The sequence below is a fragment of the Macaca nemestrina genome, chromosome 10 (assembly GCF_043159975.1).
Source record: "Macaca nemestrina isolate mMacNem1 chromosome 10, mMacNem.hap1, whole genome shotgun sequence".
NCBI classification, from domain to species: Eukaryota; Metazoa; Chordata; class Mammalia; order Primates; family Cercopithecidae; genus Macaca; species Macaca nemestrina.
In genome coordinates this window covers 31337225-31361298 of record NC_092134.1, presented here as the reverse complement: position 1 = coordinate 31361298, position 24074 = coordinate 31337225, and the positions used below count along the sequence as shown (strand labels likewise).

At 43.9% G+C, this 24074-nt stretch overlaps 1 protein-coding gene across 2 annotated transcripts in view; it reads right to left on the bottom strand.

The window, feature by feature from the left end:
- LOC105493830 (N-acetylglucosamine-1-phosphate transferase subunits alpha and beta) overlaps positions 1-23259 on the bottom strand; it is an 87707-nt gene extending 64448 nt beyond the window's left edge. The window contains exon 1 of one of the 2 annotated variants that reach the window (XM_011761759.3): positions 23053-23259. In XM_011761759.3, the coding sequence (XP_011760061.2) occupies positions 23053-23169 (117 nt within the window). In that variant the 5' untranslated portion in view covers positions 23170-23259. Of the gene's footprint in view, positions 1-3751; positions 3824-23052 lie in introns of those variants that run through there. The other variant, XM_071071238.1, reaches the window with a different exon arrangement.
- Positions 23260-24074: the final 815 nt, after the last annotated feature.

The window sequence follows — 24074 nt, the reverse complement described above, 5'->3', positions numbered from 1 at the left end:
CCCAACACTTTTGGAGGCCCAGGCTGGTGGATCACCTGAGGTCAAGAGTTCAAGACCAGCCTGGCCAACATGGTGAAACTCCATCTCTACTAAAAATACAAAAATTAGCCAGGTGTGGTGGCACACACTTGTAGTCCCAGCTACTCAGTAGACGGAGGCACGATAGCACCACTGTACTCTAGCCTGTGCAACAGTAAGACTCTCTCTCAAAAAGCAAACAAATAAAAACAAAGTTAACACACAAAAGTCAAGTTCTTTCCTATAACCAACAATGGACAATTGGAATTTAAAACTAAAAAACACGATACAATTTAGGTTAGCACCCCCAGCTAAAAAAGAAAACCAAGAAATGCATAGGCATAACTCTAACAAAATATGTACGAATATGTATGAAATCTTTGTGAAGAAAACTACAGAAAGCCAATGAAAACAATCTAAGAAGATCTAAATGAAATTCCATGTTCATAGACAGGAAGGCTCGATATTGTTAAGATGTCAGTTCTTCCCAATTTGACTAACAGATTCAATGCAAACTCAAAATTTCAGCAAGTTATTTTGTGGATATAGACAAACTGACTCTAACGTTACATGGCTGGGCATGGTGGCTCATGCCTGTAATCCCAACACTTTAGGAGGCCAAGGAGGGAGGACTGCTTGAGCCCAGGAGTTTGAGACCAGCCTAGGCAACAAAGTGAGACCCATCTCTACAAAAAAAAAAAAGCTGGGCATAGTGGCAGGCACCTGTGGACCCAGCTACTCAGGAAGCTGAGGTGAGAGGAACACTTGAACTCAGGAGGTGGAGGCTGCAGTGAGTTGTCGTTTGGGCCACTGTACTCCAGCCTGGATGACAGAGCAAGATCTCGTCTCCAAAACAACGAAAATATAGGTGACCTTGGATTTGATGGTAACTTTTTGGATACAACACCAAAAGTACAATCCATAGGTGAGAAAAAGACTGATCAGTTGTACTAATTAAAAACTTCTGGCTGGGCATGGTGGCTCATGTCTGTAAACCCAGCACTTTGGGAGGCTGAGGTGAGTGGATCACCTGGGGTTGGGAGTTCAAGACCAGCCTGGTCAACATGGAGAAACCCCATCTTTCTACTAAAAATACAAAATTAGCTGGGCGTGGTGGCGCATGCCTGTAACCCCAGCTACTTGAGAGGCCAAGGAAGGAGAATCGCCTGAACCCAGGAGACGGAGGTTGCAGTGAGCCGAGAAATCACCACTGCACTCCAGCCTGGGCAACAAGAGTGAAACTCCATCTCAAAAAAACTTCTGCTCTGCTCTGGGAGACACTGTTAAAAGAATGAAAAGATAACTATTGACTGAGAAAAAATATTTGTAAGACACATATCTGATAAGGGACTGGTATCCAAAATGTACAAAGAATTCTTAAAATTCAACAATAAGGAAACAAACAACCCAATTAAAAACTGGGCAAAAAAAATCTGAAGATACCCAACCAAAGAAAACATACAGATGGTAAACAAGTATATAAAATGATGCTCAACATCACATGTCATTAGGGAATAACAAATTAAGACAGCAATGAGATACCACTACACACGTAATGGAATGGCTAAAATCCAAAACACTGACAACACCAAGTCAGGAAAGGTGAAGCAACAGGAATTCTCATTGGTTGTTGGTGGGAATTCAAATGGTGCAGCCACTTTGGAAGACAGTTTGGCAGTGTCTCACAAAGCTAAACATAGACTTAGCACAGTCATGTCTCCAGGTATTTACCTAATTGAGTTGAAAAATTATGTCCATATAAAAATGTGCACATAAATGTATACAGGAGCTTTACTCATAATTGCACCAAATTGGAAGCAATCAAGAGTCTTTCAAAAGGTGAATGGCACCAGACAATGGAATATTATTCAGTGCTGCAAAGAAAAGATCCAAGTCATGAAAAGACATAGAGGAAACTTAAATGAGTATTACTAAGGGAAAGAAGCAAACTAAAAAGGCTACATATTATGTGATTCCGAGAAATGACATTCTGGAAAAGGCCTGACTACAGACACAGCAGAAAGATCAGTGGTTGCCAGTGGGGAGGAAGGAGAAGATGGGAGTGAATAGGTGAAGCACAGAGCAAGAACAATTGTAGGGCAGTGAAACTATTCTGTACAATACTATAGTGGTAGACACAGCACATTATGCTTTTGTCAAAACCCACAGAACTGTATAAAATGAAGAATGAATCCTACTGTAATCTATGTACGTTAGTTAATAAAAAATCTGTCAATATTGATTTGCCAACTGTTACAAATGTAACACACTGATGCAAGATGTTTTTAGGGGAAACAGGCCAGGTATGGTGATTCACACCTGTAATCCCAGTGCTTTGGGAGGCCAAGGCAGGAGAATCCCTTCAGACCAGGAGTTCAATATAGTGCGACTCAGTCTCTACGAAAAAAAAAAAAAAAAAAAGTGTGGTCTGTGTCTGTACACCTAGCTACTTGGGAGGCTGAAGGAAGGAAGATCGCTTGAATCCAGGAGTTCAAGGCTGCAGTGAGCTGACTGTACAACTGCACTCCAGCCTGGGCAACAGAGCAAGACCCAGTCTCTAAAAATAATAATAAGTAAATAAACCAAGCCTATTAAAAAAATATGGAAAACTATTTAGGGGAGAAGGGGTATATGGGAATTTCCTGTATCTTCCATATAATTTTTCTGTAAACCTAAAACTGCTCTAAAATGTAAAGTCTACTCCAACTTCATATATACACACATACATATATATAAACTAAATTCACATTCTTTCTTTTAAGCTCAAATTTAGAAACTGCTCACCAGGGGTGACCTTTCCATATTTAGATAGTAGAAAAAAATATTTCTGTGCTCAGCTTACTTCTAGGTGCCAGCTTTCCAGGGGCCGAAAATACAGTGGTGAACAAGACAGAAAGGCCCCTGCTCCCACAGAACCTACATTTTAAAGGAGAGAGGTAAGAAATCATATATATCAACATACAATTTCAGATTGGTACTAAAAGTATTATTTTTAAAAAAAGGAAAAATGGGGAATGTGATAAAGCAGGACTTGGGGAAAGAGGCTGCTTTAGGACAGGTGGTGGGGAAGGCCCAAGTGAAGTGTTACAGAGACCTATGTGACAAGAAAGCCTGTCAGCAGATGATCTGGGGGGAGTGCTCCCCCGCTCATGGAACAGGCAGTACAAAGCTCCTAAGACAAGAACAGTTGAATGCCTTCAAAGACAAAGACGGTGACTGCAGCAGTTCTAAGCTAACACCTCAGAAGCGTTTGCCAGTATCTAGAGGATCTCTCGGCCTCTGCCTTTGCCTTGAGAAGAACATGACCAGGTTTGTTTGCTGGTCCCTGGAGGATGAGGGACCCGTGGAGCAGAGCCAACCAAGTCCAACCCCAATCAGTTAACCAATGACCTGCACATCCAGAGAGCAAGTAATTGCCACTGTAAATCAAGGACTGGAAATCTTTCTCTGTAAAAGACCAAATAGCAACATCTTAGACTTTGCAGGCCATATAGTTTCTGTCTCAGCTATTTAATTCGGCCACTGTAATGTGAAAAGAGCCACAGACAGCATGTAAATAAATGCACATGGCTGTGTTCCAATGAAACTTAAATTACAAAAACTGACATTTAAATTTCACATAATTTTTTTTTTCTTTTTTACTCTAACCCTGTGGATTAGTCTGTTCTCACATTGCTATAAAGAACTACCAAGATTGAGTAATTTTTAATTAAAAGAGGTTTAACTGACTCACAGTTCTGCAGGATGTACAGAAAGCACTGCTGGGAGGCCTCAGGAAACTTACAATCATGGCAGAAGGCAAAGGGGAAGCTGGCACATCATCTTACATGGCCAGAGGGAAGGAGTAAAAGAGCAAAGGGGGAGGTGCTACACACTCTTTTTTTTTTTTTTTTTTTTGAGATGGAGTCTCGCTATGTCACCCAGGCTGGAGTGCAGTGGTGAGATCACAGCCCACTGCAACCTCCGCCTCCTGGGTTCAAGTGATTCTCCTGCCTCAGATTCCGGAGGAGCTGGGATTACAGGTGTCTGCCACCACACCCAACTAATTTTTGTATTTTTAGTAGAGACAGGGTTTCACCATGTTGGCTGGGCTGGCCTTGAACTCCTGACCTCAGGTGATCTACCCACCTCGGCCTCCCAAAGGGCTGAGATTACAGGTTGAGCCACCGCACCTGGCCAGTGCTACACACTTTTAAACAACCAGATCTCGGGCAGAGCGTGGTGGCTCACACCTGTAATCCCAGCACTTTGGAAGGCCAAGGCGGGCAGATCACTTGAGGCCAGGAGTTTGAGACCAGCCTGGCTAACATGGTGAAGCCCCGTCTCTACTAAAAAAATTGCTGGGATGCTGGACATGGTAGCGTGTGCCTGTAATCCTAGCTACTTGGGAGGCTGAGGCAGAAGAACTACTTGAACTCAGGAGGCAGAGTTTGCAGTGATCTGACATCACGCCATTGCACTCCAGCCTGGGCAACAGAGTGAGACCTTGTCTCAAAACAAATAAAATAAAATAAAAATAACCAGATCTGAGAATTCACTCACTGTCACAAGAACAGCAAAGGGGAAATCCCCTCCATGATCCAATCACTTCCCACCATGCCTCTTCTCCCACTTTGGGGATGACAATTCAACATGAGATTTGGTCAGGGACACAAATCCAAACTGTATCACCTTGCCAAAGCAAGGCCTCAAAAAATTAGCAAAAAACTCAAACTTGGGCTGGGCACAGTGGCTCATGCATGTAATCTTAACATTTTCAGAAGCTGAGGTGCGAGGAATGCTTGAGTCCACGAGTTCAAGACCAGCTTGGGCAACATAGTGAGACCCCCCCCTCCCCGATCTCTACAAAAAAATGAAAAAATCATCTGGGCTTGGTGGCACACACCTGTGGTCTCAGCTACTCAGGAAGCTGAGGCAGGAGGATCTTGAGCCCAGGAGGCTGAGGCTGCAGTGAGCTGTGTTCACACCACTGAACTCCAACCTGGGTGACAGAGTGAGACCCTGTCTCAAAAATAAAACAAAAAAATCAGAGTTGTTCCTCTCCATGAAAATATTTATTTTTGTTTGTAGAGATGGGGGTCTTACTATGTTGCTCAGGCAGGAGCACAGTAGCACAATCTCGGCTTACTGAAGTGTCAACCTCCCAGACTTAAGCAATCCTCCCACCTTAGCCTCTGAGTAGCTGGGACTACAAACATGCGCCACCATGCTGAGCTAAGTGGTTTTTTTGGTTTCGTTTTTTTGTTTTTTGTTTTTTGTTTTTTTTTGGTAGAGATGGGGTCTCACTATGTTGCCCAGGCTGGTCTTGAACTCCTGAACTCAAGTGATCCTCCCACCTCAGCCTCCCAAATTGCTGGGATTACAGGCATGAGCCACCACACCCAGCCCCATGGAAATCTTAGTATGAGGCAAAAGATTTATGAAATCCGAAGAGAAACCAGAGTATGAATTTCATATAATTTTCATGTTGTTGTGAAATGTTAATTTTTAAAAACCACTCAAAAATGTAAAAGCCATTATTAAATTACAGCCCACACAAAAACAGGTGGAGTCTGCTGCTCTCATTTTAAGCCAGCAATTTTGGGGATAGTTTTTTACAAGACATTTTCGTAGAAATAGTTACACGATACACACTGGTTACCTGATACAGGCTCTTCAGAGAAGTGGGTAGGGTGCTACATTTAGGGACATATATAAGACATTGAAAGGAGTCTGGATTTTCTATTATGTGCAACGGACATGATATAATCTGATTCACATTTTAAAAATGTACTCTGGTTGCAGTCTGGATAATCGATTATAATGGAGCAAGAGTGTTAAGAGATGACAGTGGCTTATATTTGTATTCGCATGATAGAGATACCATATATTTCTTTTTTTTAACATATGTTTCTTGTTAAATACTAGCAGCAGCAGTAGTCAAACTTTTTGGTCTCAGGACCCCTTTAAACTCTTAAAATTATTGAGGACTGGCTGGGTGTGGTGGCTCACACCTCTAAACTCAGCACTTTGTGAGGCCAAGGCAGGAAGATCACTTGAGCTCAAGAGTTCAGGCCGGGCACGGTGGCTCACACCTGTAAGCCCAGCATTTTGGGAGGTCGAGGCGGGCAGATCATGAGGTCAGGAGTTCAAGACCAGCCTGGCCAATATGGTGAAATCCCATCTCTACTAAAAATACAAAAATTAGCCAGGCGTGGTGGCATGTACCTGTAGTCCCAGCTACTTGGGAGGCTGAGGCAGAAGAATCATTTGAACCCGGGAGGCAGAGGTTGCAGTGAGCCGAGATTGCACTGCTGCACTCCAGTCTGGGCAACAGAGCGAGACTCCATCTCAAAAAAAAAAACAAAAAAAGAGTTCAAGACCAGCTGGGCAACATGATGAAACACAATCTCTACAAAAAAATAAAAAAATTAGCCAGGTATGGTGGCATGAGCCTGTAGTCCCAGCTACCGGCAAGGCTGGGGCAGGAGAATCACTTGAACACAGGAGGCAAAGGCTGCAGTGAGCTGAAATTGAGCCATTGCACTCCAGCCTGGGCAACGAGAGTAAAACCCCGTCTCAAAAAAATAAAAAATTATTGAGGACTCCAAACAGCTTTGAAAAATGTATGTGGATTATATTTATTGATATCTACTGTATTAAAATTAAAACTGAGGAAAAATTTAGGTGCTCATTTAGGCTGGACACGGTGGCTCACACCTGTAATTCCAGCACTTTGGGAGGCCGAGGCGGGCAGATCACTTGAGGTCAGAGGTTCGAGACCAGTCTGGCCAACATGGTGAAACCCTGTCTCTACTGAAAATACAAAAATTAGCCAGCTGTGGTGGCAGGCGCCTGCAATCCCAGTTACTTGTGAGACTGAGGCAGGAGAATTGTTTGAACCTGCGAGGCGGAGGTTGCAGTGAGCCGGGACCATGCCACTGCACTCTAGCCGGGGCAAAAGAGCAAGACTCCATCTCATAAATAAAAGAGTATTTATTTAATACTCATGTAAAAATAAATAAACCCATTACAGGTTAACATTATTTCTCATAAATAATAACTATATTTTCAAAAATTAAAAAATGTGAGAAATGGTACTTAGTAATTTTTAAAAATCTCTTTAATGTCTATTTAATAGAAGACAATGTCTGTTCTGCATCAGTCTGTTGCAATGTCACATGTCCTATAGGCCTCAAGAAAACTCCACTGTGCTCTCATGAGAGAATGTGAGTAAAAGGCAAATAATGTCCTAATATTATTACATAACTAGGTTTGACCTTAAGGATAACTGAAAAGGATCTTGGGGCCCCAGGAGTCCCCAAACTATACTTTGAAAACTGCTGGCAGCATAATAACTTACTTTTTTAAATTTTTTATTTTTTTATTGAGACGGGGTCTCATTTCATTGTCCAGGCTGGAATGCAGTGGTGTGATCTCAGGCTCACTGCAACCTCTGCCTCCCAGGCTCAAGCAGTCCTCCCACCTCAGCCTCCCAAGTAGTTGGGACTACAGGGGCATGCCACTATGCTGGCTAATTTTTGTATTTTTTTGTAGAGATGGGGTTTCACCATGTTGCCTAGGCTGGTCTCCCACCTTGGTCTCCCAAAACGCTGGGATTACAGGCATAAGCCACCATGCCCGGCCCATAATAGCTCACTGCCAAATGCTAGACTGTAAGTGATTTTGAAGAACTCTGACGCAAGTTACTCTACCCTCTATATTATAAAGAAACAAAGAGACTTGTGCAAAGCCAAACAATAAGGCAGCAATAAACAATGCTAGCTGGATGTGGTGGTGTACACCTGTAGTACCAGCTACTCAGGAGGCTGACATCAGAGGATTGCTTAAGCCCAGGACTTTGAGGCTGCAGTTTGCTATGATCATGTCTGTGAATAGCCATTGCACTCCAGCCTGGGCAACAAAGCAAGACCCTGTTCCAGAGGAGAAAAAAAAAAAAAAAAAAAGCCTCTCTCTAAAAACAAAGACACTTTCCTTTCAGGTCTTTGTACAGTTATAAAAGTCAATATTTAATGCTCACTGATTCTGCTCCCAAATAGGCAAAGCAATCCTGAAAGACTGCAAAAAGAACTAAGCTTGAGGCATCACACCACCTGACTTCAAAGTATACCACAGAGCTACAGAAACTAAAACAGCATGGTGATGCTATAAAACAGACACAAAGATCAACAGAACAGAATAGAGAACTCAGAAATAAATCCACAGATTTACAGCAAACTAATTTCTGACAAAAGTGCCAAGAACATACAGTGGGGAAAGGACAGTCTCTTCAATACATGATGCTGGGAAAACAGGATTTCCATATGCAGAAGAATGAAACTGGACCCCTATCTCTCACCATATACAAAACTCAAATCAAAATGGATTAAAGACTTAAATCTAAGACCTGAAACTATGAAACTACTAGAAGAAAATAACTGGGGAAATTCAGGACAATCGTCTGGGCAAAGACTTCTTGAGTAAGACCTAAAGAGAATACACAGCCAAAGATAAACGGACAAATGGAATTACATGAAGCTAAAAAGCTTCTGCACAGTAAAGGAAACAATCAACAAAATGAAGAGATTACCTACAGAATGAGAAAAATTATTTGTAAACTATTCATTTGACAAGGATTTAATAATCAGAATATATAAGAAACTCAAACAACACAACGGCATTAAAAAAACCCAAATAATCTGATTTTAATATTGGCGAAACATCAGAATAGACACTTCTCAAAAGAAGACACATGTAAGTGGCCATAGGTATATTAAAAAATGCTCAACATTACAAGTCATCAGGGAAATATGTAATTAAAACCACAGTGAGACATCTCACCTTAATCAAACTGGCTACTATCAAAAAGACAGAAAAAAGAAACGCTAGCAAGGACATGGTGAAAAGGCAATGCTTGTACTCTGTTAGTGGGAATGTAAATTAGTATAGCCACTATGGAAAACACTTTGAAGATTCCTCAAAAAACTAAAAATAGAATGACTATATGATATAGCAATCCCACTACTGGGTATAAACCCAAAAGAAAGGAAATCAGTATATGGAAGAGATACCTACACTCCCATGTTTATTTCAGCACTATTCACAATGGCCAAGATTTGGAAGCAACCTAAGTGTCCATCAATGGATGAATGGATAAAGAAAATAGTATACACACACAATGGGATATTATTCAGCCATAAATAAGAATAAAATCCTATAATTTGCAGCAACATGGATGGAACCAGAGGATACGATGTTAAGTAAAATAAGCCAGGCACGGAAAAACAAATTTCATTCACATTTCTCACTCATATGTGGGAGCTAAAAAACTGATCTCATGGAGGTAGAGAATAGAATGGTGGTTACCAGAGTATGGAAAGGGTAGTGGGGGCAGTGGGGATGAAGAGTGATTGGCTAATAGGTACAAAAATACGGTTAGATAGTCCTAGTGTTCGACAGCACAATAGGGCAACTGAAAAATAGTTTATTGTATATTTCAAAATAGCTAAAAATGAAGATCTGGAATGTTCCCAACACAAAGAAATGAAACATGGTTGAGATTATGGATATTCCAATTACCCAGATGTTATCATTCCCTTTTTTTTTTTTTTTTTTTGAGACAGGGTCTCACTCTGTCACCCAGGGTGGAGCAGTGGCACAATCATGGCTCAAGGTAGCCTCAATCTCCTGGGCTCCAGTGATCCTCCTACCTCAGCCTCCAGAGTAGCTGGGACTACAGGCATGTGCCACCACACCTAGCTAAGTTTTGTATTTTTTTGTAGAGATATGGTTTCGTCATGTTGCCCAGGCTGGCCTTGAACACCTGAGTTCAAGCAATCCACCCATCTAAGCCTCTCAAAGTGCTGGGATTCAGGTGTGAGCCACTGCACCGAGCCTGATCATGACACATTGTATGCATGTATAAAACTATCACATGTACTCCATAAATGTGCGTAACTATTGTACAGCCATAAAAATTAAAAATTGGCTGGGCGCGGTGGCTCAAGCCTGTAATCCCAGCACTCTGGGAGGCCGAGACGGGAGGATCACGAGGTCAGGAGATCGAGACCCGGTGAACCCCGTCTCTACTAAAAAAATACAAAAAACTAGCCGGGCAAGGTGGCAGGCGCCTGTAGTCCCAGCTACTCGGAAGGCTGAGACAGGAGAATGGCGTAAACCCGGGAGGCGGAGCTTGCAGTGAGCTGAGATCCGGCCACTGCACTCCAGCCTGGGCTACAGAGCGAGACTCCATCTAAAAAAAAAAAAAAAAATTAAAAATTAAAAGTAATTAATTTTTTAAATAGCTTACTAGCTAGCCAAGGTGACACATGCCTACAATCCCAGCTATGGGGAGTCTGAGGTGGGAGGATCACTTGAGCCCAGGAGTTCAAGACCAGCCTGGGGAACACAGTGAGATCCTGTCCCAAAAAATAAAAATATTAAAAAAACTTGTAGATTCTGAAGCATTATACTTGATGTGGGAGTTTCACCCTGTCTCCTGTTGCCCGTTTTCTCCCACCTGCAATTCATCTTCCACATTACCTCTGGAGCAACTGTTCTAAGCACAGATTTGATTTCATCACTCTTCCTTAAAATCCTTTCATGGTCCCCATTTACTTCAGGATGAATTCACATTTCTTAGCACCACCCAGCAGGCGAGTCCTAAACTGGCCCCTGCCTGCCTCTTCGGCTTCATTCCCCTGTCACTCCAAAGATGCTATAGCCCTTTAGAACTATTTTTATTCTTAGCAGTTAATAATGTCTCATATCCATACCTTTACACCAATGGCATCTTTCCCTTAAAAAACAAAACAAACAAACAAAAACACTCCCCGTCCTTTACTCAGCCATCTCCTTCCAGACCAAGCTCAGGTGTCACACCATCTGAGAAAGTGTGCCTGACACCCACACCTACCTCTTCAACTGCATTCATCACATTAAGTTTGCCTATTTGCTTGTCCATCTCCCTGTCTGGACTATGAGTTGTTCCAGAGCAGAAAGCAACCTAAATATCTTTGTGCGTCTTTTTTTTTTTTTTTTTTGAGACAGAGTCTCACTCTGTCACCCAGGCTGGAGTGCAGTGGCACGATCTCAGCTCGCTGCAACCTCCACCTCCCAGGTTCAAGTGATTCTCCTGCCTTAGCCTCCCGAGTAGCTGGGATTATAGGCACCTGCCACCACACAACTAATTTTTGTGTTTTTAGTAGAGACAAGGTTTCACCATGTTGGCCAGGCTGGTCTCAAACTCCTGACTTCAGGTGATCCACCCACCTCGGACTCCCAAAGTGTTGGGATTACAGGCCTGTGCAACCATGCCCAGCTCTCTGTGTCTTTAGTCAGCAGTAGAGATCCTGGCTGATATAGGTTGGTTGTGTCCCTACCCAAATCTCATTTTGAATTGTAGCTCCCATAATCCCCATGTGTCATGGGAGGGACCTAGTGGGAGCTAAGCAAATCATGGGAGCAGGCTTTTCCCAAGCTGTTCCTGTGATAGTGAGTAAGTCTCACAAGAGCTGATGGGAAAGGGCAGTTCCAAGAGGGCATCTGCACATGTTCTCTTGACTGCCACCATGTAAGACGTGCCTTTGCTCCCCCTTCCCCTTTCACCATGATTGTAAGGCATCCCCAGCCACGTGGAACTGTGAGTACCTTAAACCTCTTTTTTCTCTCTTTTTTTTTTTTTTCAGACAGAGTCTCGCTTTTGTCACCCAGGCTGGAGTGCAATGACACGATCTTGGCTCACTGCAACCTCTACCTCCTGGGTTCAAGCAGTTCTCCTGCCTCAGCCTCCCAAGTAGCTGGGATTACAGGTGTCCACCACCACACTTGGCTAATTTTTGTATTTTTAGTAGAGACAAGTTTTCACCATGTTGGCCAGACTGGTCTTGAACTCCTGACCTCAGGTGATCCGCCTGCCTCGGCCTCCCAAAGTGCTGGGATTACAGGCATGAGCCACGGTGTCTGACCTAAGCCTCCTTTTCTTTATAAACTACTCAGTCTCAGGTATTTCTTCGCAGCAGTATGAAATGGACTAATACACTGGCCCAGAGTGAACACCTCCATAAGCCTGTCACATGAACAACTTCTGAAAATTTGCTTTAGAAGCATTATCAAATTTGGAATTAATGAGAGACAGAAATGAAGTGAGAAAATGAAGGGGGAAAAAAGGTGTATCAAAGGAAAAAGATAAACTAGAATCCTAAAAAATGAAGCAATTTTGGGAAGTAATCTTAAAGTGGGCAACCTGGTTTTTAGTCTGATCGTAGAATGAGTTTCACTCCCTGAATGGGTGTGACCTGGTCTTTCTGAAAGATCACTTTTTCCTGTTTAATTTAGTACACACATGAATCACACATAGGCTGACTAATCAACTGCTAAAGATTCTGCATCTGTATCACAAGATGACAACCATCTAAAGAACGACAGAAATTTTAAAAAGATATATCATGAATATATATAATCTATTATAGATACACCTGTTATATTTTAGAAATAACTGGAGAAAGCCTACATATATTAGTATACAGTACAAGCTATATTAAATAAAGCCCTTGCTCCCTCTGATTTCATAGCAATCATAACAAAGCACACCAAGGTAAAGAAATCACTGTGAGTTCTTCTATTCTGTATTTAAGGAAAGATTAACAGGCATAAGCCCACAGGGTGGTCTCCTGTCCTGTCTTCATGAGCACTGTGGCCACATGGACAACAATCCTGAGATGGGACAGCTGGCACTTAATTAGCTGAATATCTAGCGCCAGGCTCTATACAAGATGTCTTATATACATTAGGCACCTCACTTAAACCACTCTTCCTAAGTTCAGTCACAATCAGCAACAAAAATAAATTTTGATGCTTGTAAGTATTCATTCAACAAATATTCACGGAAGACCTACAAGTAGGGTCTGTGAGAGCAAATGAACTTGTCTATCTCACTTACTTTTGTATCCCAAGATGTTAGTGGAGTGCCTAGCACATAATGGAAGATAAGGACTGGAGGATTTTGCCTCCTAGGCCTCTTGAATCTGTCCATTTCTCTTCCTATGTCCTTCCACTGACCTAGTCCCAGGCCAGACCTGCAGACTAACTGCCCTGCAGTCATTCTTGCCCCTTCTAATTCTGGATTTCTCAACTTCAGCGCTATCGACATTTTGGGCTGGATGTTCTTTGTTGTAGGGGCTGTCCTGTGCACTATAGATGTTTGGCAGGATCCCTGGCTTCTACCCACTAAATGCCAGTAGCAGCAACCCCATGCCATGCCCCAATTGTATCTACCAACAATGTTTCTAGACATGTGGCAAAATCGCACCTAGCTAAGAACCACTGTCCTAGAGCTGCCTTGACCTCCTGTCCTCAGTCTCAACAATTCTTACCATTTACTGTTGAACTCAAACAGCATCAAGCAAGAAAGCATCTCCCGGCTGGGCGCAGTGGCTCACACCTGTAATCCCAGCACTTTAGGAGGCTGACGTGGATGGATCACCTGAGTCAGGGGTTCAAGACCAGCCTGGCCAACACAGTGAAACCCTATCTCTACTAAAAATTTAAGAAGTCGCTGGGCATGGCAGTGCAAGCCTGTAATCCCAGCTACTCAGGAGCCTGAGGCAGGAGAATCACTTGAACCCAGGAGGTGGAGGTTGCAGTGAGCCGAAATCACAGCCACTGCACTCCAGACTGGGTGACAGAGCGAGACTCCATCTCAAAAATAAAAGAAAAAAAAAAAAAGCAAGCATCTCCTGATCCCCTGCCACCAGACCAAACTGATTCTCACTGCTGGTCTCTTCCACAACGATGCTCTATTTCTTTGCAGCAATTCTCACAATAGTAATGAAGTAGCAGTTAACGTCTGACTGCACCACCAGAATATAAGCTCCTTGTCAGCAAGAGCTGAGTCTGCTTTGTTCACTGCTGGATCCCGAGGGGCCTGGCACAGTACTCAAAAATTAACTACTAACTGAATGAATGAGGCGGTACTCTGCCAGGGCACAGGGATTTGAAGATAAGGAAGATTCCAGCTTTGTGACCAGGATGCTGAGCACAGAAATAGCAAATAAGTTTCATCTCCCAGGCAAGCTCAATTAACTGGTACCCAAATTGAGAAGCTGTGCATGTAAAAATAAATTTCTTCTGAGGCAGCAAAATACAAGATACCACATTCCAAAGTGAAATGTTGGGCCGAGTTTCTTAAGAGTTGCAAACTCATCCAAATCATGGTAGAAAGGTCCAAGAGGTGGCGATCAGAGGAGGTTTTCACAGGCAGCTGGCATTCTGTGACTCCTGCTCCACCTCATTCAAGGGGGAGCAGTGGAAGTCCGTTTCCCACTTCCTTACGCCCAAGAAAAGGGCTCAACAAAATTACCAAGAGAACTCACTATGGGTCCATGAAGTTGGGCGGGTACCATGTCTGTGTAACACCTGAAAAATATAAAGGGCTGGCCGGCTAAGCTCTGAGGACAAGAGAGAAGTTGTCACTCTGCTGGAATCAGCCCACCCTCCCCTAGTCTGAGCAAAGAGTGTGGGCCACACACAACGGAGAACCAGCAGAAGGTCACCCTGGGCCTACTCACTGGGCAAAAGAGGCTGAAAGGAGAAGCTCCCATTATTATCAGATTCTTAGGATCTATGGAAGGAATAAGCAACCAAACAGAATGAAGAGGCATTTGGTCTCATCAGCGGAAAAGCGAGTGACCACTCCTGAGCACGGTGGTGGCTGTGGTCTCTGAAGGACGCCCCTTGAAAACACTCAGGAGAGAATAAGCTCTGACACCTGCAAATCCCAGAGAGCTCCTGCACTCATTCAGGAAGAAGTTTCCTGTCCTCATTTCCTTCCTTTCTTCCACGTGCTCCAACACAGCAGGGATCAGAAACAGGTTACAGAGCAGAAAGAGAAGCATCAAGTGAGGAAAAGTGAGAAGATGCCCCCTGTGGCCACCCTCCCTTCCTCAACTGCAGGCTTTCTGCCTGCAGCAGGCCTGTACTGGGAGAGGGAACTTAGGCTTTAAGTTGTTATGCTTTAGGACGGAAGACTCTAATTGCTGAATTCACATTCTGTTCTATAGTGTGAAGTGACCACAGAAGTCTCAGGCCCACCTGAATTTTCATCCAGGGGCAGGAGTGCAAGACAACAGAAAGAGCCAGTGGAAGATAAAGAATAAAGGGATTGGCTACACATCCCACAAGGTGTGCTTGTTCAACATGACAATTACAGCCAGCTGCCTACCCAGCATCACTTATCGATTCTTCTTCCATAAAAGTACCTATCCCTACATAACAAATGTATGTAGACCAGCCCCCGGATTCAGAGGTAGGTCAGATTGGTCTAAAAGTAACCCCTTTCTCCTTTCAACAGATTTGCTTAAGAATGGCTCTATAAGCATAACTGCGACCAACACCAGGAAAGGATTGCTGAGGTCCTGGGTCAAGTTATTCCTCCATCTTCTGAGAGTCCTCCCAAAAGCAGCAGGAACACCAAACTGTTAGAGAAATTATTCTGAAACTATGTCTGGGCTTAGGAAGGGAAAAGTGCCAGGATGAACAAGGCCAAGTCTTAGGAAGGCAGGAGGCCATGTATGCGGTGTAGGCAGCTGGTAGGAAGTGTGGTTCTAGAGCTTGTTGGAGAGGCAGCAGGCATGGTTAAGGCCAGGCGCGGAGGCTCACATCTGTAATCCCAGCACTTTGGGAGGCCGAGACGGGCAAACCACTTAAGGTCAGGAGTTTGAGACCAGCCTGGCCGACATGCTGTAACTCCGTCTCTACTAAAATTACAAAAACTAGCCAGATGTTGTGGTGGGTGCCTGTAATCCCAGCTACTCGGGAGGCTGACACAAGAGAATCACTTGAACCCAGGAGGTGGAGGTTGCAGTGAGCTGAGATTGCGCCACTGCACTCCAGCCTGGGCGACAGAACGAGACTCTGTCTCAAAAAAAAAAAAGGTCAGGTTAAGTTTTTCTCTCACAATGTGATAAAATTCATTAACAAAATGAACAATATTTAGATCTCAAGAGAAAGACCAAATGCAATTATCAAATCACCATATTAAGTTAAAGGTATATATTTGATCATTACTGAAAGATTTATAAGGGCACACTTGGGCTGTGTTTAACAAAGCTCCATATTAATATATCCATGCAAGAAAACAAGTTTCATAGATAATTAACCAGATATTAAAAACAGAAACAACCCACTTTACAACTTCTAGAGTAAGGTAAAGGGCTAACAGCTATCACAGACACAATGTCAACAGTAAAGTCAGGGAAAGGAAATGGGTTTTGACTAAAGCCAGTGTCTTCAAGACATCTGTTGTTCCCGCTCTTCTTTGGGTAACAGCCTCGTGATTATCTTCTGGGGCTCTCCTCTCAGTTCATGTGGTTCAGCTAAGACTGATAGCCCCACCCACTCCCCTATTTCTGGAGATGATCCCAGTGGTTAACAAGGGTATAACAAGGACACTTATTTCTCTGGCTAGGCAGCCCTGAGTCTAGTTGGCACTAATGAGAAAGAAAAGCTTTCTGCTGCAGTTACTGAACTGGTAGAACAGAAGCTGGGGTTGCCAGCAGCAATCTTTGTTCTCATATGAGGAGAGCATGCTGAGAAGTAAACTAAAAGAGGGGAAGGCAGAGGTGAGGAACAGGGACAAAAAGAGATTCCTGGTGACATCATTTGAGCACCTCGATTCACTCCTGCCAGAAACTTTACCATATATATTTTTGTTGTTGTTGTTAATCTTTTTGTTTTTTGTTTGAGACAGAGCCTCACTCGTCGCCCAAGCTGGAGTGCAGTGGCACAATCTTGGCTCACTGGAACCTCTGCCTCTGGGGTTCAAGCAATTCTCCTGCCTCAGCCTACCAAGTAGCTGGGACTACAGGCACGCACCACCACGCCCAGTTAATTTTTGTATTTTTAGTAGAGACACGGTTTCACCACGTTGGCCAGGCTGGTTTCGAACTCGCCTTGGCCTCCCAAAGTGCTGGGATTACACATGTGAGCCACCACACCTGGCCTCATCCTGTATTTTTCAACTATCCCAGTTAATAAACTGGCTAATAATAAACTAGTTAATAAGCTAGGTCTGAGTTGGGAGTCTGTCACTTGCAACCTAGTGCTGTTAACTAATTCCAGCAGCAATGTTAAACCACCAGTAATTCAAAAAGAAAAAGCAATCACAAACTTTTCTGACATTACCAACTTTATGCTAAAATTACTCCCACTACTTTCTAAAATAATCTTTCCTTGTCTCTCCTCTGTTTAAACTCCTACTTGTCCATGAAGCCTCCCTAAAGCTCATGCCTCCCTGTAAAGGTCTTGGAACTGTCCCAAGGATGTTTCAACCCACAACATTCTTCTGTCTTCTGACTTTCTAAGCAATTGTTGTGTGCCAACTCAGGCATTCAATTGCTTATTCCCCTGTGTTGTTATTCAGTCCTCATACATGTATCTCGGCCTCATCTCAACTAAAGGATAGCCAAAGGCATGAGCTATAATTGTTTGTATCTCTGACAGCATTTTCCACTGTACATTCTAACAACAGCATCTTCCACTGTACAGTCTAACAACAGGTCTCAGGTTTTTAGAGAAAGTTACCAGAGCAGGAATGACTCTCAAAGCATGAAAATGTTCAAGTTATAATCAGATCAATCACATTTGAGAAATAAAAGGCAACTATAAACACTGCATCAGAGCAAAAAATTTACCTTTACTTGAAATAAATTTGAAAGGGTGTCAGTTAAGATCAACCCAATTCATCGATCCATTCATTCGTGCACCCGTCAAGTACTTATTCAGCATCTACTGGGTACCAATCACTTTCTAGTTGCTAAGAATACAGCAGAGAATAAGACAAGGTCCCTACTTTGATAGTTAGCTGGACTATGTATCTCTCTCAAACCCCTCAACAGAAAGAGACCTTTTAAAAAGGCTCTGTGTGGCCACTGGCATTTTCTCTCTGGTATAAAATCCATTACACCGTAATTCATGCTTCTCATGTGAAGCATCTAATAAATATATATTCACAGAACATTAAAGCTAAAATGAGGCCCTTAGAAATACAGTCTCATAGTTTTTAAACTTTTTTTTTTGAGAGGGAGTCTCGCTCTGTCGCCCAGGCTGGAGTGCAGTGGCGCGATCTCAGCTCACTGCAAGCTCCGCCTCCCGGGTTTACGCCATTCTCCTGCCTCAGCCTCAAGAGTACCGGCACCTGCCACCACACCCAGCTAATTTTTTGTATTCTTTAGTAGAGATGGGTTTCACAGTGTTAGCCAGGATGGTCTCGATCTCCTGACCTCGTGATCCTCCCGCCTTGGCCTCCCAGAGTGTTGGGATTACAGGCGTGAGCCACCGCGCCCAGCCTTAAACATTTTTTAAACAATGAAACTTTCCCCATCCCCTGAAAAAGAAGTTTACACAAAACAGATAAGAGGGACTACTCCCAACCCACAAGGTGGCTGGCAGTAACTCAGTTTGGGAACCACCGAGAAGCAGGCCAGACAGTCCCTGACTCTCAGGCCAGGCCTCTTTCTAATTCATCTATTTGTTGCCTTTGGCCAAGAACACACTCAAATATATCTGTTTAATGAGTGAACTAATCAAATACAAACATGATAACTAATTTCTTGAAATAAGGCCAGTATGAGACACTGGTCACCACTAAGGCTGAACACAACTTGAGCTAGACCCAGTTTTCAATTCTCCTTTTCACAGAAAATAACTCATTGATTCAAAACGGCAACAGAAAACAGGAAAGCAAAAGGGAGCAGAGAGGTCAGGAAAACATTACTATTCATTACCAGCAGATTCTATGTGAACCTATTTTGCTTCTTTATGTAAGTTAATTCTTGGATATTTGTTTCCATATTTGGATATTTGTTTCCATATTTGGATATTTGTTTTCATACTTAGTGCGCAAAGGAAGTGATATGCTATACATATACCATATCCCCACACAGATACACACATACACAGTGATCTACAATCCTCTATTAGTAATCCTGAATTCCAAAATGCTCTGAATACTGGAAGGGCTTTTAACTTTTTGTTTCTCATTTTTATTTATTTTATTTTGTTTTTCTGATTTTTAATTTTTTTTTTTTTTTCCAAAATAGACCAGTACTAACTAGAGATCTTTTTGTACCGTATTTGGCAACTAAACTTGACCTGCCCTGTACTTATTTGGTGGCAAAATGACCTAAACTGACTTGAGGCTATGTATAGTCTGTATTTTCCTGAGTGTGAGGAATTGTGGACTTGCATACAAATGGTTCGATTAAATAATGATGGCCCTGAAATAAATTTTAACTCAAAAGCACGTTTTAAAATCTATATAGTAGCAACTAACAGAGAACAAACTATTTAAAAATTGGAAGTTTCTAAGCTAAAAAACATCTTAAGAGCAGTCAATCTAGTAACCCCATTTGTGGAGCTAACAAACTTACAACAGTCTGATAACTGCTACCTACAGCCCAAGGCAATGCATTTTTGTGACCACTAGTCCCCATTCTGAGGGCTCTCCCCGTAGGAGTTTTTTTTGTTTGTTTGTTGAGACAGGGTCAACCAGGCTGGAGTGCGTGGCACAATCATAGGCACTGTACTTCAAACTCCTGGGCTCAAGCAACACTCCTGCCGCAGCCTCCTGAGTAGCTGGGACTACAGGCATGTGCCACCACACCTAGCTAACTTTTTTTATGTATTTATTTTTGAGACAAGGTTTCACTCTGTCACCCAGACTGAAGTGCAATGGTGTAATCACGGCTCATGCAGCCTCAACCACCAGGGCTCAAGTAATCCTCCCACATCAGTCTCCCAAGCAGCTGGGACTACTCTACCTTTTTTGTAGAGACAGGGTTTCACCATGTTGCCCCGGCTATTCTAAAACTCCTGAGCTCAAGCAATTCTCCTGCCTCAGCCCGCCAAAGTGCTGGGATTACAGGTGTGAGCCACCACGCCCAGCCTTTGTTTTTATTTTTTATTTTTTTGTAGAGACAGAGTCTCCTTTGTTTCCCAGGCTAGTCCAAGTGCAGGCTTCAAGCAATCCTTCAGCCTTAGTCTCCCAAAGTCCTGGGATTAGAGGCGTGAGCCACCTCACCCAGCTTGTTTTTGTTTGATACTTCCTTCCCTCAATTCTACTTGTCAAAGTTTGGATGAGTACAGAAAAGGCTTATCAAAATACAGCATCAAATACCTGTTATACTGAGAGGAGGAGAAGAAGATAACAAATTTACAGTTAATGATCTTCTGAGGGCCAGGCACGGTGGCTCACATCTATAATCCCAGCATTTTGGGAGGCCAAGGCAGGCGGATCACCTAAGGTCCAGAATTTGAGACCAGCCTGGCCAACATGGTGAAACCCCATCTCTACTAAAAATATAAAAAAATTAGCCTGGCATGGTGGCGGTCGCCTGTAAACCCAGCTACTCGAGAGGGTGGGGCAGGGAAAATGACTTGAACCTAGAAAGTGGAGGTTGCAGTGATCTGAGATCACCCCACTGCACTCCAGCCTGGGCAACAGAGTGAGACTCTATCTCAAAACAAAAAATAATGATCTTCTTAGTCCAAAAGGACTTACAATTAGTGAGCTTACAATCCATTACAATTAGTGAGATTATTAACAAGTTGGTAATATTAACTATATGATCAAAGTATTCTGATTCAAGGATATATTTCAAAATAAGGTTTAAGGACATAAATAGTTGATAATAGCAGCAGTAGCCATGACCATTTAATGAGGGTCTGTTATGTAGTAAGATCTGTGTGAGGTGCTTTACATACAGGTCTTACTTAATCCTCATTATCAACCCTGCAAGGAAGGTATTTTTGCCTCCATTTCAAAGATGAGGAAGCTCAGAGAGCTTCCCAAGATCAGACAAGGAACAGCCTGGGCTGTTTGAGAAACCATAAAAAGGGGTGCTTGAGAGCACAGCTTGGGCCGGTCGTGGTGGCTCACGCCTGTAATCCCATGGGAGGCCAAAGCGAGCGAATCACGAGGTCGGGAGTTCGAGACCAGTCTGGCCAACATAGTGAAACCCCGACTCTACTAAAAATACAAAAAATGAGCCAGGTGTGGTGGTGTGCGCCTGTAATCCCAGCTACTCAGGACGCTGAGACAGGAGACTCATGTGAACCCAGGAGGCAGAGGCTGCAGTGAGCCGAGATTGTGCCATTGCACTCCAGCTTGGGTGACAGTGTAAGACTCCGTCTCAAAAAAAAAAAAAAAAAAAAAAAGGCACAGCTCAGAGCCAGCCTGCCTTGGTTTGAAGCCCAGCTCTGCTGGGCTTAAGTTAGCTGGATTAAGTTATGCAAATGCCTCCATTTCATCACCTATAAAATGAGTATAATAATAGTACCTATCTCACAGGGGTGATGTTGAGGATTAAATTAGTTAATATTTGAAAAGCAATTAAGAGAGTGCCTGACACCTGTTAAGACCAATATACGTATTAGCTATTATTATGATCATTATCAACTGGAGCCAGCATTCAAGCCCAAATCTGCCTAATCATGCAGCTCCTCTTTTCCACTATGCCTTACAAGTTAACCACAGACCAGCTGCCTGCACCTCTCATGGCACCTGTTGGCATTGTCTGCCTCTCATTTCTCTTGTCTGTTCCAAACCTTATGATCTGTGGCCATTTCAATACTACAACAAAATGTCTCTCTTTTGGTAAACAGCCAGGCATGGAATGAAAGCAAAAGGAAAAGGATATAAAATGAAAAATTCAGGCCAGGTGCGGTGGCTTACGCCTGTAATCCCAACACTTTGGGAGGCCGAGGCAGGCAGATCACTTGGAGTCAGGAGTTTGAGACCAGCCTGGCCAACATAGTGAAACCAGATCCCTACTAAAAATACAAAAATTAGCTGGGCATGGTGGTACGCGCCTGTAGTCCCAGCTACTTGGGAGGCTGAGGCAGAAGAATTTCTTGAACCTGGGAGGTAGAGGTTGCAGTGAGCCGTGATCGAGCCACTGCACTCCAGCCTGGGGAACAGAGCAAGGATCTGTCTCAAAAAATAAAGTAAAATGAAAAATTCTAACACCTGATGCCTTTAAGTCACCTTCACACTGCATGGGACTTAATAAACAGTTAACTCAAAATTAATCAAGGCCAAAAAAATCACACAAAAGCAATAAGGCACCTAACTACACACAGATACATTAAGTTGCAACACATGAAACCAAGACGAGCAAGTGCTATGATATTCAGTAGATAGTCCACACTTACAAATCTGGAGCTTTCTCACCCTTATGGTAAGACATTTTTTCCCAGCCTCCAGAACCAAGAACTACTAAAAAAGTACATGCTCTGAATTCATGCCATATAATTTAGCCATTAAACAAATACTTGCACTGCATACTCTGGCAGTACCTGGCACTGTGCTTGGGCCAGGGTTACAGTATTTAGACAGACAGAACCTTCTCTTATGGAGCTTACAATCCAGGATGGGTAAAGACTTCAAGCAAATGTATACTATGGCATTTCTAAAAACTACTGTTAATTTTAAAACCTTTTGTAACATCCTACCAAAAAAAAGAAAAGAAAAGAAAAAAATTAAAACTGAGAGACAGATTTCAAACCACTCGAAAATACAGCTTTTCTCCCAGTTGCTAAAAGTGGCATTCTTGGGCCAGGTGCGGCAGCTCACGCCTGTAACCCCAGCACTTTGGGAAGCCAACAAGGAAGGATCACTAGAGCCCATGAGTTCCAAATCAACCTGGGCAACATAGGGAGGCCTCCGTCTCTATTTTTAAAAAAGGTGGGCGGGGGGGCAATATCTAAAATCACATACATGCCTTCTTTCAGTTCTGACTTTCGCATAGTCTGTACACGTTTATGATAAAGAATACTGTATTTGGCCGGGCGCGGTGGCTCACGCCTGTAATCCCAGCACTCTGGGACGCCGAGGCAGGGAGATCGCCTGAGCTCAGGAATTCGAGACCAGCCTAGGCAACATGGCAAAACCCCATCTCCAATAATGAAAAAAAACATACAGTATTGGGGCATCGCGGGGCACGGCGAGGGCAGCGCAGGGTCGAGGCGCCCGGTCCAGGCGGCGGCGCCGCTACTCACCTCTCCGAACTGGAAAGCGGAGACGATGGTGACAACGACGCCCACGAAGCAGACGTAGAGCCCATACCTGTGAGACAGGCAGGTATAGGTCTGTCTCTGCAGGAGCTTGAGCAGCATCACCTCGGCCGCCGCCACGCCACGCCCCGAGGAGCCTGAGCCGCCGCCGCCGCCTCAGCTAGCCGCCATTCAGGGGCCCCGGTCGGGCCGCCGCGCGCAGGTCACAGCCTCCGGGCGCCACTCATTGCAGCTCCGGCGACGGACGCCCGCTCGGCTCCGCGCCGCGGCCGCCGCTTCCGGGAGCCGGGAGCCCACGCCCTCGGCGCGGCGGAGGCGGACCTGCGGCCGGCAGGGCGGCCGGCGCCGCCCGGGTCTGGCCGGGCGAGAGGCGGCGGCGGCGGGGTCTCCAGCGCCACCTGGAGGACGGAGGGGCATGGGGCAGGCGCGCGTACTCCCCATCTGCGCATGCGCAGCGGGCCCTGAGGGCTGGGCTGGGCTGGGAGGGGCGGAGCTGAGCTGGCTGAGCCGGGATCCACTTACCCGGTTGGGCAGGCGACCAAGAGAAAACTGCCCCGTGTCGAGACTGTGCCATAGACGGTACTATAATGCCATGAATATTTTTGTGCATAAAACCTTCTCTGCATTTAGCATTCTCTGCAGAATGCTAAAAGGAGATGTTGTATGTGGCTCCTTTCCTCCAACCCCCCAACTATATTGTTTGAAAGAGGAAACCTTTGGGTTAAATCTGCCAAAACAGAATTTCATTCATTCATTTATTCGTTAAATATGTAATTTGTGCCTGGTGGGTGGCATAGTGCTTGGTGTCAGGTATTCAAAAATGAACTAGACTTGGCCACTGTTCTCAGAGACTCTAGTGGGGGAGATAAACATGTAAACCACTAAATACAAGAGTTGTTACGATAGAAATCATGCGATGAACTGGAGGGGAACCAGCTCAAGGGTGGCCGGGTAATCTGACTTTGACACCAGGTTTTCCCACGAGATCCTTTCCTTGGTGCCTGTGA